The following is a 16,664-nucleotide window of genomic DNA, read 5'->3' as shown; positions in this document are numbered from 1 at the left end:
TTTTAATGTTTACCATTTTATGTTTATGTACAAAATGTACGTTTGTGAGATTTCCATTTGTTCGTGTTTGAAGTGAATTTTTTTTTGGAACCCCAAACTTAGGGTTCCTCTACAGAACTTATGCGAATGCGTAGCGCCCGCATCATCCTATATGTAGGAGCATAAGTAACAAGGAGGAAAAAAAAAAAAAAAAAAAGCACGGGATAGTATATCCTTTTTTGTTTTTTATTTGTAAAAAGCGACTGAATGGGAGAAACGAAAAAGTTTTGTGTTTACAAGTAGAGAAGAAAGAGCGCGTTTTTTTTTTTTTGAACGAACAGGTCGATCAGTTGGGTAAGCTTTGAAAGCGGCGAGGTAGAGTAGCCACACTTTAAATCGTCCATAATATGAACCCTCCAGATTGTGAATAACCAAAATTGAAATTCTGCACTATGAAGAAGTTAAAAAGCGCGCTGAAGGGAATATGCTCCCAGCTTAATAGCGATAGTGAGAAGGAGATCGAAAGAGGATTGAGAAGCCTGTATAGGCTGATAAAAAATAATGGAAACCTTACTGAGGAAGATTACAACGTGTGTGTGGATATTTTAATCGAAAATAACTACGTCGATGTGATCATTTTTGTGTTATCCTTAGAGGCTGCGAAAACTAAGGGAACCAAGTCATTGCACAACATTAATCTGAGATATGTTGAAATAATTTTTTATAGTTTGAATTGGCTCCTTCGGAACAAGTTGGGGAAAACACACCCAGATGATGAGTGTCAAAAAAAGTTTGTCAAATCAGAGGCCTTCCGAAATGTAGGTCTTTTCCTTTGTGAACAAATGAACCTTCTCGAAATTGCAATTTTGAACAACTTCAGTTATAACCGAATATTTATTTTAAATGCCATTCTGTATCTTTTCCTTTTCCATGAGAAGTTTCATTTTGTTATTCGTTCCTCCACGTTGTTATTAAATTTGATTGAATTGAAAAAGAATCTCAAAACTGTTTCCGAGTTGAAGCGGAAAAATGAGTTGACCCATTTGGAGGACAGTGGGGAAGAGCTAGATGACGTGATTGACGACAAGGTGGAAAGGGCACAGCGGGAGATCCTCGATGGGGAGGAAGATCAAAGTGTTCCAACGGAGGATGAGTCCCTTTTGGGAGAAGCCTCACAAAATGACGACAAGTCAGAAGAAGGGAACTCTCGTGATACAAAGAAGGGGTGCAAGAATCACCCCACAGATGATGGCCATATCGAAGAGGACGAAACTCTTCTTTGCAGTTACAATTTTCAAAACGAAGTGGTACTCTTGTATAAGCACTTACTGAACAGGGGTGCTGTAGGGGGAGTGGAAAATGAGAGGGAAAAAAACAGGACTATGGAAAATTGTGAGTTTTACGCAGAAATGCTAATAAAGAAGAAAAACGGGAAAACGAAAATGTTTAATGAAAAAATTGTAGATAGGAAAAGGGGGAAGCAAAAAAGAAGAAAGCGAAGTAGACGTGACACAGATGAGGCAGATCTGAATAGCAGAGCCGTCAGTAAGGACGATTTCGAAGCAGTGAGAGTGTCGTTCCTAGTCATGTGTGCATACTGCTACTTAGATAGCACGAGGAGCGACAAAATACACTCCTATTTTCACACGATCTGTGAGGAGATACGCAAAATATACTGTAGCAGTGGGGAAGCGCTACGACACTACATTATTCTGTGCCTTTACAAAATTTTGGAGAAAAGTGAGACATATAAAAATGTGAACGTTTTTTTTAATGTGATAAAATTGGTGGGAATTTTCTTCAATGATATACAGAGTGAGATGGACACGACGGTGTTGTTTTTTATAAACGAGTTGTTAAAGAGAAGGAAGTTCAGCGAAATATACAAAAATGGGAAGTTTAATTGTAATTGTATCTTCCTTTTGAAGTGTTCGTATGGAGAGGAGAATGAAGAGGGGCAGGAAGAAAAGAAGGGAAAAAAAAGGTGTTCCCCATCCAACCCTTCTCCCTCCTCATCCTCGTATTACCTAGCCGTAAATTGCAACAGGAAGGTTAGGGGAGGGGAGCTAGCCAACATGTATGGTGATTTGTTCGATGGCACCACAAACATGCAAAATAGGAAATACGCACAAGTGAGAAATCAACTGTTCGTGATGGGAATACAAAAAAGAGACATTCGTCGAATCTGCCTCATCTTCGCAAACCTAGAAATGTATATAGCCACGTGCATCAGAGAAACGAAGCAGTACTTAATCATGCGGCACGTGAAGGAAGAGGAGGAGGTTATTCTGTTGAGAGATAAGTCTTACAATGATGAAAAGCAAATCCAGAATAAAGTGAATAATGCTTTCCTCTCCTTCTTAACCGACTTAAAAATAAAATTTTTTATTAACCATTACATTATTGTAATTAGTATAGAAAAGTACCAGCATTTTATCAACCTCTACTATGGCAGCAGCAAAGTGCACGTTTTAACATGTGACGACAACCTTTTTTTGTTTCTGCTTCTTTTCATTGATGTTAGTAAAATATTCTTCCTGCATAGGACCAATGGGGGGAACACTCCAAGTGGGGGAGGAAAAGAAATGGACAGCTTATCCACCCATATGAGTAGGTACTTCTCCCTTCCTTGTAGCTACATGCAGGGGAGCACCAGAAGTGGTACCAACCTAGGTGAGGACATACCCGAACTGTGCCAGGATGAAGGGGCCATTGCACTCGCGACAAGTGAGAGGAAGAGAAAAATGAGCAGCGCGGTAACAAGCGATGAGAAGGGGGACAATTTGAGAAGGAAAAAAAAGAAACTAGAAAGAAGCAGTAGTGAGTTAGTAAACAACAACTGCGCGAACAAATCGGGAGAAAATCTCCCCAGCTTGCTGCAATACAGGTATGCGTACCAAAGTGTCAATAACGAAGTGGTGAGAAATACAAATTTTTTACAGCTATGTGGAGAGGTAATTCATTACAAAGTATTTCTAGAATTATACGACACTGTTAAAGAGGGGCCTACAGAGAACAGTGAAGGAGCGATAATCGATCGAAGGGTGGTGATGCAAAATGTGAAAGAAGCCAATAATTATCTGCACCATTTGGATAACGAATTAAATTACAAGAAAAAAATTGAAGAAGTTTTGTTTTTTTTCATCCCCATGAATATTACCAAGTATATTGTAGAAATGTTCACCAAGAGAGATAAGCACAACTACTACAATTATTTTATTATGTGCTACTTGCACTACACGTTCGAAATTTACAAGTGCGTTTCCATGTTTATACTGTCTCTGGATTCGTTCCTGCCCTTCCCCCAAGGGGTGAACAAAATCGTTTTGATGAACAGGATAAAGGAAGACCTATCCATCGCTTTTTACCACCTCGTTAGTTCGTACTACCTGTTCGACATTGCCTATATAAATAGGTACATTATAAATGAGATTAAGGGGGTGCAAAATAATGAGGTGTGTAGGAGGGATAGCCGTGATAGCGGTAACCCTGGCAAAAGAAAAAATCTGCCAAGTGCAGGCACCGCTTTGGGAGCCGACTCTCTTCACGACAGCGACTCGGATGACTACACGTTTAACATCGGAGCTAAGGACCAGGAAATAGTGAATACGAAAAGTGAAAAAAATCAGGAAAAACGCGAACACATCCTTCAGTTGCACTACTTCCTGAATGACGTTCACATAAATACGGACAATTTGTACGTGTACCATTTTGTGCTAGTGACGAATTTTATCAACCTCTTCGACGATTGTGAGTTGAAGAAAAAATTATTAAATGAACTGTACAGTCAGAAGAGAATTATAGAAGTAAGAAACTTTGAATTGTTTGCAAATGTTAACGAGAATGTGTACAAGATATTCCTTAAGTTGTTTTTTGAGAAATGTTATTTCCCCCTCGAAAGTTACCATTTGTTGGATAATTTGTTCCCCATTTTGACGTACTACAAGAAGAGGGTGCTTTCATCACACGAAGAATGCGCGTCAGATGTGCAGTTGGTTTTTTACTCCTTCGTGGAGACCCTTATACACAAAATGCTGAAGAAGACGAAATTTTTCGACTCCTCTCATGTGGATGATGTGCTTTTGTTTTTGAATTTTTTGAGGGCCATTCGTAGCTTGCGCCAGTTCGTTGTTGCACTGTCCGTTTTTTGCCGCCTTTTTAACTTGCACAGAAGTAGAGCAGTGCACCTCGACAGGGACGCACCTAATGAAGTGGCCAAGGAAGTTTCCATCGAAGCGGTGGAGAAAAATAAAAACGAATTCCAAAAGGAGAACCCGCTTAGGAGCGAAGCCTCCCCCTTTTTCAGGCTCCTAGTAGAGCTGTTCTTCACGAGCAACCTGAACTTCGATTTGAAGGGAATACCAATTATGAAGGTCATTAAGGAGGAGAAGCAGACTAAGGGAGGAGCCAACGATGTGTTCGATTACACCCTCGAGGACATCGTACAGGTGTATGTAAACTACCTGGATTATGTAAAATATGTTTTGCTGTTGAACCCCTATGTTTATCCTAGCGTGAGAGAAAAGTTAAAGAATCAGAGAAGCTTAGGCGAACTGTTTTGTGCCTTTACGAGGAAGAAGGACTTTTTACAAACTGGGGACAACCTCTGTGATAGCCAAAGGGGGGGAAGTACACCCAACAACACCACCGCGTTTAATCCACGGAGTGAGAAACAACAATCTGGTGTAACCAACATGGTGGAAGGGTCCGAAGAAAAAGTAGCATATCAGAACGAATCGAACAAGCAGAAGACTGCTTTTGTCAGTTTTGCAACATTTTTACAAAGCGTAGATTCCTTTTTATGGCAAATTGAGAAGGTTCAAATGGGGCAGAAAAATTTAGCAGAGTACCAGGAAGAAATAAAACAGCTCTGCAGTGAGGTACACAAAAAGGGTGTCACTAACGAGGCAAGTAATAATAAAAGTAGTTCCTTTTTTTTTGTGCAAAAAAGTGGTAAACCTGAGATTGATAAGGACATTCCAAACGGGGGAGAAAACGTGTTGGAGATTTATTTGCAACATAATAACGTTACGTTTTATTACACCAGCGTAGATAACCTGGAGGGGACGAAGAAAAAATGTGAAGAACGAGAACTGCTGCTTTACAACCTGTGCAATGTTAGCACTCTCATAGTTAATTATTTCTTCATCACTTATGTGTACCTAAATGGTGACGGTAATGTTCACTCCAACACGCTATTGCATTTGATTGACAAAATCAGCAAAACGCTGGAGGTGTTCCTTGCCCTAAGTGCCACTGTAAATACAAAGATTCATACATTTGTAGAACACATGAGAAGGTACGAAGATGTTAAGAATGTAATCGCTAGTTGTGGAAGTAGAAAAGAACAAGGGGACTCAAAATATGACGCAAATAATTTCTTTCAAAAGGTGCGTAATTTAAGTAGGTCCATGTGTTCTTTATTTGTTCATATTTTTAAAAATGGATTATTTGTAAAGTTATTGGATCATTTGCAGAAGGGATTTAAAACGAATCGTGTCATTGTTCACCACTTCGCGCATCTTATCCTGTGTTATGTGCATAAAAGCATCCAACTGTTTAATCTAAAAAGGGAGAAGTATAAGAGGCCGGTGGGGGAGAGCCTTGTTCGTTTGATCCATATCATTGCGGAACAGGACACACACAAGGAGGACGAAGAAATTAAGGGGAAATTATCCCTCATGATTCTGTCCTTGCTGCAGATGTTAGATGCGAAGGAATGCTTTATGAAGAAGTTAATAGTGGGATACACTTCCTCTAAGGGTGACAGTAACCAAACTGACAATGATCCAAATGGGGGGGAGGCAGCCATGGGGAGCTGCAGATCTTTTCTTCTAAAACATATCACTCTCTTTTTCGTCAACCGTATGCGTATCGAAAAGGAGAGAAACGGTTTCAAGGGTGGACTAAAAAATGGCATGAAAAGCATGCACCGAAGCGGTGCCAACACGGTTCCCCTACTAATTGACACCATCACGCGAGACAAACATTTGGAAGGCGAAACGAGCGCCATCCTAAATGAGCTGTGCAAGTTGTACGTTAAGAAATGGTACGGTGATAGCGGCTGCCCGCTGAGTTGCGCCATTGTGGAAAGAGTTATTCGTCACGGCATCAGAGGGGGGGGAAATGGCACTTCCGATAGAAGCATCACCCAACATTGCTTCTTTCGGGGTATCAAAAACGAGCGAACACATTTGCAACGGTATGGGGATGTAGAGAGAGAAGTAGAAGCGCACGTCCTGCAGAACTACGTGGCCCTTTTCGATTTGAAGGCCCTGCCAGAGGAAGCAGCCTGTAACAACACCAAGGAGAATGACATTTTTATGATTTTTCTTTACTTGATGGAAAATAAGTACACCCCTCCGCTGTTTGACCAAATTGATATGCACTGTTTAGAGAGCGTAACGCACGAAGAAGTATTTAAGCTGCCTCGAAAAAATTTCTCAGCCATGCTAGCCGAAATTTATTTGAAAAAATTTGCACTCGCATACAAATCTGTTTATAGAAGGAGAAACAGAATTAGCTTTCTGTTGTTAAGCACGAAGAAGGCGAAAAATAAAAATTGCCTATTTATAGGCATATCGGTTTTGTACTTTTTGGGAAACATGCTAAGTAGAAAAGAGCGAATGCGACAACTGCTTCGAGAGTACGGCAAAGACGCCGTGAGGAGAATATGCGAAGTCGCATTCTTCTACTTTTATGGCTACTTTTACAAAAATGACATTCCCAAGGGTGAGTGTATGATGAGGTGCTACGAGAGAGTCACGTTTTTTGTCTTCAAAGGGGTTTTGAAAGGCTTGAAAAGGGGCGGCGGAGAAGAAGAAGAAGAAGGAGGGGGGCGTAGAAATAGTGGAGGTAGTGCCCCTTCAGGGAACCAAAACGGGTGTGTCAGAAATCCCGAAGGTGGTCGCGAAGATTGGAGGGTAATAAATTCTGTGAAAATGAGCAATCACTCCACCCAACATGGTAATAACAACGCCGTTAAGCATGGAGGATATAGTGGCGACACGATACATAAGGAGAGTTTCACAAAAGGTACGTTAAGGAGAAGAAGAAACGATCACTGCATTTTGCTAGTTCTACTTTTTCAAATGCTGAACCAGAATGTGGGGAAATTTAAGCTGGAAAGGATGGTGAGTGACCATCTTTGCGATCTGCTAACTGACTTAGCGTTCTGTGCAAAAGGGAAGAAAAATCATTTTTACTATGAAAATGCAATGAAGGGCTACATGTACATTTTTAGTGAGCACGACGTGGGTGAGCTGAAAAAGGGCAAAAAATTGTACGTCGTTTTTTACGCCTTCTTTTTGCTTCTCAAATATGTGAAGTTAAGAAACTTGGATGTGCTAATGTTGGTCGAGACTTTTTTCAGAGATGCCCATGTAGGGAGGCTGATTGTGCAGCAGTTGGAAGCGTTTAGGGGCAAACGAGGGGTTGGGAAAACCACCCATGGGGGAAGCCATGATGAGTGTGATGATGAACGCGGTGATGAGCGCAGTGGTGGGTACAATGATGAGTGCAGTGGTGGATGCCATGGCGGAAGCAAGAACGCCCTCCTGTTCATCCTAAAAGTGGTAAAAATATTCTACGAAGAATGGTATGACCAGAGCAGAGAGAAGGCACCGCAAACGCAAGCCATATGTTTGAAAACGCTAAACAGGGATCTATTCAACGGACTGAAGAAAGCGTACAGTTACACCCTCGAAAGTGTGGATGTGCACATAAGAAACATTTTCTTCGTTGACATTTCGCATTATTTGAAGTCAGTCACGATGGAGAGCATCCTGGACAATAAGCTAATCGATGAAGTGTTGAAATTTAAAGAATTTAATTTAAATAATGATGGTAGCTACGATTGGCTGAATATGAACACGAGTATGCTGAATAAGACGTGCCTCTACTTTTATATGAATGAAAATGTGCGCAGGAAGTTGGAAAGTGGGGAGAACCACTTTTTGTTTTATTTGCACATGAACAGATCAGGGCAGAGCGAATGTTGCGAGAGGGAAGTTTACCCGTCGGGGGAGGAACTTAACCACGACGCGTTACGCAACGATGGTGTAAATAGTCCCAGTTGTGTCCTGTCGGATGACCAACAGTTACGTATGCAAAAAGGACTCCACAGTGATTACTACCAAACGGATTGGAAGATGAAAAAAGGGGAACTCCTGCTGAAGCTTTACAGAACGAAACTCCCTCATTGCATAATGAGCCAAAATGAATATATCAAAAGGGAAGCCTTTTTTTTAGCACATAGAATAAAGTTGGAAGATAATATTTATGATTACCTTTTTTACTGTGCTTAATAGTTAGCAAGTTGATTTTTTGCTTTGTTTTGATGGCGGAAAAATTGAGAATTTTTTTTTATCACTTTAGAATTTTGTACACGTCATACCGCCATGAGAATGTGTTTTTAAATTTTGACTTGCTAAATATGCAGGAGATTAACAGGAAGATAAAGAACTACATAAGGAAGTACCCAGATATTCATTTCTATATAGACTATGACAACAACGAGGATGAGGAAAGAGGAGGGTCACACGACGGGGGCAACCTGGTTGGCGGTGGTCTGGGGGATTTCTCCCGTACATATCATGGCAACAATGGTGAAACGGATCCACACAACAGTTATAACGGAGGGATGCATCGGACGAACGAACACACAAAGAGAGGCTTCCCCTTTGGAAGTTCCAACAAACTTATCTCGTACGATGAAGAAAAGGAACACTTTTACCATTTGAAGAAGAACGAGAAAAATAATAGCAACTGCAAGTTTTGTATCAAATTTAAACAAATTCACAGCGTGCACAGATCCACAAGAATTTTAGATCTACTGGACAAGGAAGAAAAAACGAATATCAAAAATATGATTTACTATGGAAAGACCATTCGAACGAGCATTTTTATGAGCAGCCCGTATGAAGGTAACGCGTATAAGAATTGCAGCACATTTAGGGAGGAACCCCAGGAGGGAGTTGATGGGGACATTGCAGAGGAGGTTTTTCAAAATGGGGCGAGCGACAAGGGAGATGGGGATAACAAACAGAATGGTGTTGGCAATGAGAGTGCCGATGATGGAAGTGCTGACCCGGAAAACTCCTTCAATGAGAACGGTCATCATGACGATCAGCAGAACGGGGTCGAGGGATACTACACAACAAGGAGCGCCACGCAGAAGGAGAAAACTGGCGCAAAAGGGAAACTGGCAAAAATGAAGAAGAATCCCCCCCCCAGCAGTAGCATCAACACAGACTGTATAGTCGACAGTAGCGATCTACTGTACGGAAGAAAAATGAAAGAAATTCATTTTAAAAAGAATTACAAAAAGTTGCTAAAGAAATACCTTCTTAACGATATTGACTTTTTTGGGAAGTGGATAAAAATATTTTCCATGAATGCATTGAAAATTTTAATATTCTGTTTGAGTAGTAACGACATCATAGTGAGGATGATTAGCATAAAGGGGCTGTCCATATTTTACCAGTTGATTGAGAATTCTTTTGTTCTCTATAAAATTAGGAAGCGATTAAATTCGTTTAGGAGATCTAGCGGAGCGAATAGGCAGGAGGAAGAAGCAGGTCACGGCGTGATATGGAAAAATAGTTTTTCGCAAAGGTACCACAATAGTGGCAGTAGTATACACAACAGTGGGGGCCGAAAAAAGAAGCAACGGATGCTGGTAATTCCCTTCAAGGAACTGTTTTATTTGTTCTTCTTTATGAAGAAATTAAAATATTCAGTAGACCCCAATTCGTACTACATAAACCCCTGTGTGTCGACCTACTCCTTTTTTTTAATAAACGAAATTTACAAGAAAAATTGCTTCAGGGATACTCTGAAGAACCTAATTAGGAACAAAACCTTTTCGATTCATTTTTTCCACGCGTATTTGAATAACCAATTTAGGAAGACGAATTTTATGTCACTTAATGTCATCAACTTTTTGATCATTTCGACGCAGGCGCTTTTCTCCACGAGGTACAACTTGAGGGGAAGCGGCCGGGAGATCGAGGGTGAAGGCAGCGAAAATTATGATGAAGAATACGCGGACCACCAGCAGGAGGGCGGCCAAAACTATGATGAAGAATATGCGAACTACCAACGGGGAAGCGGCCAAGAATATAACGGATCATACGCATCTCACAAAGCATATGGAGAATCCACATTGCAGCAGCATGATGAGGGCTATTCCACCCGAAATGCAAATTACACAACCGCGTATAATCAGAATGGCGACTATATAGATGACAACGCGTACAATGGTAATGCAACACACGCGCAACGGAAAAGTAACACCATCGATAGGAGCTTCTTCGCAACGTCCAACGTCAGCCACAGAATGGTTTACGATTTTCAAAATGAGGATGACGATGTGGAAGAAGAGAATGAGAAGAGAAACAGAGTTACCAACAAAGAGGAGGAAGAAGAAACTGTGGATAAACTGCAGTACATTCAGGGGAATCATAAAAATGCAATAAAAACGATTCTGAACATATTAAATAAAAATAACATTTTCGAGATTTACCTGACAATGTTTTTTAGTAATTATCTGAACTACAATTTGTTGAAGAAGTTTTTAATTCTGCTAGTCATGTGTAGTGGCGTGTTGCCCCTCGAGGATATGCAGTTTGACTGCATGGGGGTTGGTGACGCGGAGGAGAGGAGGCGCAACGGAGGTAGTGATGGCAACGCGGATGAGCAGAATGGTAATGGCCACGTATACTATGATGAAATCCGCGCACAGGAGAACGCAGCCAATGGGACGAACGGGGCGAAAGGGGCCAGCGGTACGGACCAGAACAACTGCGATGTGGCCTACTACGTCAAAAACAACCTCGTGCTGAAACTGATAACCAGGAACAACATCCTTCTATGGCTAGATCGAATGATGCATCAGAAGTTGTTCCAAGACGAAATAGCGTTTTATTACCCCACCTCCTTTACGATGCCGGTGATAAATTTTTACGACACGGATGGCCAAAATGAGAAGATTTACGTGAGCAGCGTGAACGTTGAAGTGAGTTTCTCAGGAGGTAAAGGCGAGGAAGAAGTGGCCTCTTTTGGAAGATGGGATCCCTGTTATACGTCCAATAAGAAGGAATCATTTGTGAAGAAGGGAATACACAAAAGTGAGTCAGAAGAAGGAGGATCGATAACTGAAGAGCCAAAAAACGAAACAGGGAAAATAAAAGCACAACAAAATGACAACAAAAGCAGCAGGGAGAAGGATGAACCCCTTACCGTTGTGCTCTCCAACCAAACGTACATAGAAAAAATAACAAAAAATCGCTATATAATGGGCTACATTTTTAAAGAGAGCTACGAAAAAACGTCTGAAATATTCTTTTACCTCTCACTCTTTGTAAGTAACATCGTTTCGAATTTGTTCTACCCCAGTGTGGACTACAGCCATATATTTACAAATGCGCTTCTGAAAAAGGAAAAAAAATAAAAAGATTTATACTAAATAACGCACAAAAGGTGATCAACCAAAAAGGGGAACCAAGTAAAGGTAACCCATTCGAGTTGTGGAATTTCTGGTACAGCAATTTCCACAAATACATTTCTCTTAAAGTTAGAAGTACTTTCATTATAAGGAAGGAAGCAAGCAAATTGAAAAGATCGAATTTAAATATCTTCTCAGACTTGATAAAAATTATAAAAAATTTGAATAGGAGTTTGTATTACATTTTTATCAACCTGTTTCATATGGAATATTTTAACCTTTTCATTAATGTAAAGAATCAAGGGGATAGAAAGGAGAGTGCGAAGCAGAGAGGGAAAAACCAAACTGCAGATCATACAACAAACATTAGAGAAATGAAAAAAACTAATTTGAAGACATGTAGAACCTTTGTAAAGTACATATTTCTTATGTTCAATAATTTATTTAGCATTTGTACAAGTTTGTTCGACCGGGGAATTCCAAACGGGGAGTTCGCGCAGAATTCCATTTCGACCAAAGTGGTGGTAGAAGAGTCCTTTTTAAATGAAGATCTAAGTTTTGTGCTCAACGAGGTGATGATTTTTCTCGAAAATGTTGTAGTCCTTCATAGCTACTTTAGTTCGTTTGGCTTGAAAAAACCATCTGTGGAGAAGAACCATTGGGAAAATAAGCAACATCGAAAGGGAAGAAGAAGGGCCATAGAAAGTTACCACATAGATATACACAACACGCTGCTGAAAAGGACACACGCAACATCCCCAAACAGATCAAACTATGCGTACTACCGAAAAATAATCCAGCTGGTTTTGCACATGCTACGTAAAAAATGCTACAATGAAAATAAGCACTTTGGTTATATCTTCCTAAATAAGCTAATTACAGTTTACCATTTTTTGGAAGGCACCAGCAGAGCAAAGGTATATTTGTACATATATGAGTTGTTGAGAATGACTAAGAGGACCCCCCTGGAGTCTTTGCTAAATCAGGTCCTTTGAACGGGTGGTCGTACGGGGGAAAAACGCAGTTCCACACCTCTAAATTGTGCATGTGATCCATTAAGAGTTAAATAGGCCGTGCCCATCAGCAAGGAAGTGCGGTTTTAAGGGGTACATGTACCACTCCATTATAAACCCTCTCCCTAATTTGACATTATACCTGTTTGAAGTGCAGCTGCGCTATTTTTTTATTTTTATTTTTTTTTGCAAACCGTATGTAAACTTCTTAACAATTTAATTGGTAATAAAAAAAAAAAAGGATACACTCATATAGGGCCACTTTTTTTTTTTGAACATAGGGGGGACACCTTGAGGGAACGTCCATTTGAGTGACGTCCTATACATAGCAGACAGGCAGGTGTAGTCCCCCACGCAATTCCTTTTTCTTTTTTAACAGTGTGACAATGCAACGAATGCGGGAAAGCGGTAGTGTACACTGGAGGAGACCAGCTTTATTTTCATATTGGCCGCAGCATAAACGTAAACGGCACAAGTTTAGCATAATATATGTGTTATATTTTTACTCCCCCTTTGGGTAGCTGTAACAATCATGAAGAGAGACGCTGCCTGCCTACTTAAGGTGTGGGTACTCCCTGCCCCGCGTCACTCAACAGAATTATAGCTTTTTGCCTATCCTTTTATTTGCCTTGAAAAGGTTAAAAAGCTTTATCGGAACAAGGAAGATGATCAAAATGTTTTTTTAAATGTTTTTTTAAATGTTTTTTTGTTTTTTCCTTTTTGGTCTTTTAAAAATTTCAAAACAAGAGTGAAAAAAAACGATGTACATATTACTGCACATAATATACGTCCCTGTAACACTTGAAAGGGGAAGGAAGGGGGAGTGCACCCTTTTTTTGTGCTAACAGTTGTAGGCAGGCAATTTGGTATGTTGTGTTCCACGCCTAATTTGCAGCTGTTGAACTTTTCTTAGAGTCATATTTTTTCATTAACAATTCGGTAGGAATTTCTTCTTTTAGCTTATCGTATTCGATGCTGCGCGAATTAAAGTGATTTAAATTGTAGTTTTCGTTTTCTCCCTCTAGATCTGCGGCCTCGGGGGTTGTCTGCGCTTCGCTTGGCGCGTTTAGCGGTTCTTCCCCCGGTGTGTTCACTTCCTCCTCATTTGGTGAAGATTCCTGCTCACCTTTGGGTGCGTTGCTTTGCTCTTCACCTGGCACGATCGGCTCTTCCTCATCTGGCACGATCGCCTCTTCCTTATCTGGCACGACCGCCTCTTCCTCATCTGGCACGATCGCCTTTTCCTCACCTGGCACGATCGCCTCTTCCTCATCTGGTACCTTCACTTCTTCTTCGTTAGGCGTACCCTCATTCTCCATTTGCTCGCCAGGTGAACTTCCCTCCTTCGGTGCCACTTTCGACACGTCTCCTTCATTCTCCCCATTTGGTAAATCATTACCATGTTGTCCATTTCCACCTTCCAAGTTATCACTTCGTTTTGTTTCGCTTAGAGATTCACTCTCCTTTGGTTGTTCTTCCTCTATGGCATTTTTTTCTTCCTCTTCTTCTACTCCTCCTCCCGCTTCTTCCTCCTGGTGCCCACCTTGTAACTTATGGTCTTCTTTTTCTACTTCTGCAATGGGGTTTCCCTTCTGGCTATTCTCCGCAGCGTGCTGGCCAATTTGGTTGTCGCTTAGTTCGTTCTCTTTGTTAAGTTCGTCTTGGTGTTCTTCCTCCTTTTGTTGTGCTTCACTTGGGTCGTTTCCCACTTCATTTGGTGCAAAATTTTGGTCGTGTGCCTCTGTATGCTGCGCCTCCGCTTGGTCCCCTTCTGTGGGAATGCTCTCGAGCTGATCGACTCCTTGGGTAGTATCATTCAGGGAGTCGTCACCATTCAAGGGGTCGCCAGCACTGGGGGGGTCTACATTTATCGGCCCCTTACTTACGGGCTCATTTATCAATTTTTCGTCTTCCTGTGGAGAACCCCCTTCAGACGCGCCGAATTCATTTTCGGAGGTGACACAATTGAGTGCGCTAAATTGAGCGTTCTCGTTCGAGGCAGAATCTATAGAATGCGCCGATAAGGCAGAACCGAGAACGTTAAAATTGGGGTTTTCAATGATAAAGTTTTTGTAATTGAATGTAGGAGAAGGAAGGTAAAAATTAAGAGCGTAAATATATTTTTCAATAAATATTAAAAAGTCATTTAGGTGATTCTCATCGACCAGAATTTCTTCATTGTACTTATGGATGTAATTAAAATGGAAGTTCTTTTCTTTATTTATAATTTGTGTCCTTAGATTTAATTTGTTGTTCATATTTTCAAATTGTTTGATAAAATCGTATAGGCATTTCAAGTACATGACACAATCGTGGAAGCATTTTTTTTTTAACTTGCATGTTTCTTGATTATTGAGTAGGGATGTCTTAATATGAGTCATTTTGTCGTTCATTTTGTTTGTAATTTCTTTTTTTAAGTTAACCATTTCGTCATTTTGGAGGTTGATATTTTTAAATTTCTCCTTCATTTTTTTATTCAACTGGGTTAAAACGTTCGTTTCGTAATTTAGTAGGTTAATTCTCGAAATAAGACTGTAGTTTTTTTCCTTGGACGCATTTAAGTTTATAATGATGTGATCAAAGTCTCCTTTTTTGGATGTCAAAATGCTTATAGAATTGATTGCCTTGTTCATATTTTCGATGTTTTCTTCCAACTTTTTAATATTTTGCTTTTGATATTCGTTAATAAATAGGATTCTCAGGCATAGTTTCTTTAGGAATATTATTTTTGCGTTTAGTTTTTTTTTCTTTTCATCTTCGTAGTCTGCTTCATCCAGGAGGTAGTAGTTGTCATTTGCGAGATTTCCTTCCCCAGAGAGGTTCCTACAGTTATTATCGTTGCTGACGGCCGAGGAAGTGGCGTGTCTTTCGTTTCTTCGCGTCAACTCGTCCTCGGATCCCTCCGCCGCTTTGTTATTTCTCCTTTCCTTACAGTTATACTTCATCTTGATTAGCTCGTGTATTTTCTGTTCAGACGATAGTATTTTTTGCTCCTTCAATTTTTGCTGTAGCATTTTGAAATCTTCTCTGTGTTTTTTCTCCAGAGTGTCTTTTTCTTTAATGAGTTCATTCAGCTCCACTTTTAGCTTTTCATTTTGCGCGTTTTGTTCCTTTTCCTGTGTGGCTAAGTTACTGATGTTTTTTTTTAAAGTATTGTACTCATTAACAAGAATTTTCATATTGTTGTTGTAGATAATTCTCTCATTTCTTTCGTCATCTATGCAGCTTTTTAAAATATTTATATCATTTGTAATGTTGTTAATGTACTCCTCAACATTATTTATGTTGTTCTGTAACTTTGTTGTAATTTTTTTGTAATAATCAGGAGTTTTTTTTTTTTATCACTTTGATCGATTAATTTTTTCTTTTCAAATTCTTCCTTAATTATTTTATGATGCAAATTGATTTTTTTTATTTTACTATTTTCTTCGTAAATTCTTCTCGATATTTTTTCTATTTCATGTTCCTTTTCTTCCAGGTGTTTGAAATCTTCCTCCTTATCTAGCACTTCCCCTTTGGGATTTTTTTCCCAATTTTTGTAACTCATTCCGTTCGTCGCCGTTTTTAACTTTTCCTTCACATTTGTGTCCTTTTTTTTCTTCAACATTTTGCTTTCCTTTTATTCAAAAATAATAGGTGACGCGGTTTTGCAGAATTGGACACTGTGGTGTGAGCAGGTTTGGAGGCTCATCTACACGTGTGTGTGTGTATATGTATATATATGTATATATATATATATATGTGCTTCTCTTGAATGTGTACCCCTTCCAATTAATTACTGTCCTGGAGTGGAATAACTGAGGGCATACATGCATCACTTCATGTGCGCATTGCCTCTCGCATGGGGGGGGGTTATCAGCTTGTGTGTCTATATATATAATTATGTTCATGCGCAGAAAGTACACATGTGTGTTAATACACATAAGCTGCTATACTGCACTGGGGTACCCAGTTAGATGCGTCCCCCAAGGTTGCGAAGTTTCTTTCCTTGCGCATTGTTTGTCTTCCTTTGGGGACGTAAGATAAGGCTCACCGAACGGACTACAAATTTGATGCATTTAATTTTAATTTAAGGGAAAAAAATATAGGGACATCCGTTACGAGACTAAACATAGCGGCATTGCGCATATTTGCATTTATGTGCTCTCCATTTTTGCTAATTTCATCTGTCAAAGACAGCCTTCCCACATTGCACACTTTAGCCCCCCCACCAAAAAAAAAAAAAA

General features: G+C 40.0%; 2 protein-coding genes across 2 annotated transcripts; one reads left to right on the top strand and one right to left on the bottom strand.

Moving 5' to 3' along the window:
• Positions 1 to 431: 431 nt before the first annotated feature.
• PCYB_011130 (hypothetical protein) lies at positions 432 to 12,420 on the top strand (the record flags this gene model as incomplete). The annotated part of the gene is made up of 4 exons (XM_004220619.1): positions 432 to 2,498; positions 2,625 to 8,285; positions 8,414 to 11,341; positions 11,377 to 12,420. The coding sequence occupies 2 exons, from the start codon at positions 432 to 434 to the stop codon at positions 8,283 to 8,285; spliced, it is 7,728 nt and encodes a 2,575-aa protein (XP_004220667.1). The 3' UTR covers positions 8,414 to 11,341; positions 11,377 to 12,420.
• A 902-nt stretch (positions 12,421 to 13,322) lies between these two features.
• PCYB_011120 (hypothetical protein) lies at positions 13,323 to 16,045 on the bottom strand (the record flags this gene model as incomplete). Its single annotated transcript, XM_004220618.1, has 2 exons — positions 13,323 to 15,655; positions 15,784 to 16,045. The coding sequence occupies 2 exons, from the start codon at positions 16,043 to 16,045 to the stop codon at positions 13,323 to 13,325; spliced, it is 2,595 nt and encodes an 864-aa protein (XP_004220666.1).
• Positions 16,046 to 16,664: the final 619 nt, after the last annotated feature.

Source organism: Plasmodium cynomolgi, chromosome 1 (genome assembly GCF_000321355.1).
Source record: "Plasmodium cynomolgi strain B DNA, chromosome 1, whole genome shotgun sequence".
Taxonomy (NCBI): domain Eukaryota; phylum Apicomplexa; class Aconoidasida; order Haemosporida; family Plasmodiidae; genus Plasmodium; species Plasmodium cynomolgi.
The sequence above is the reverse complement of the archived record's forward strand: the minus strand, read 5'-3'. Positions and strand labels throughout refer to the sequence as shown.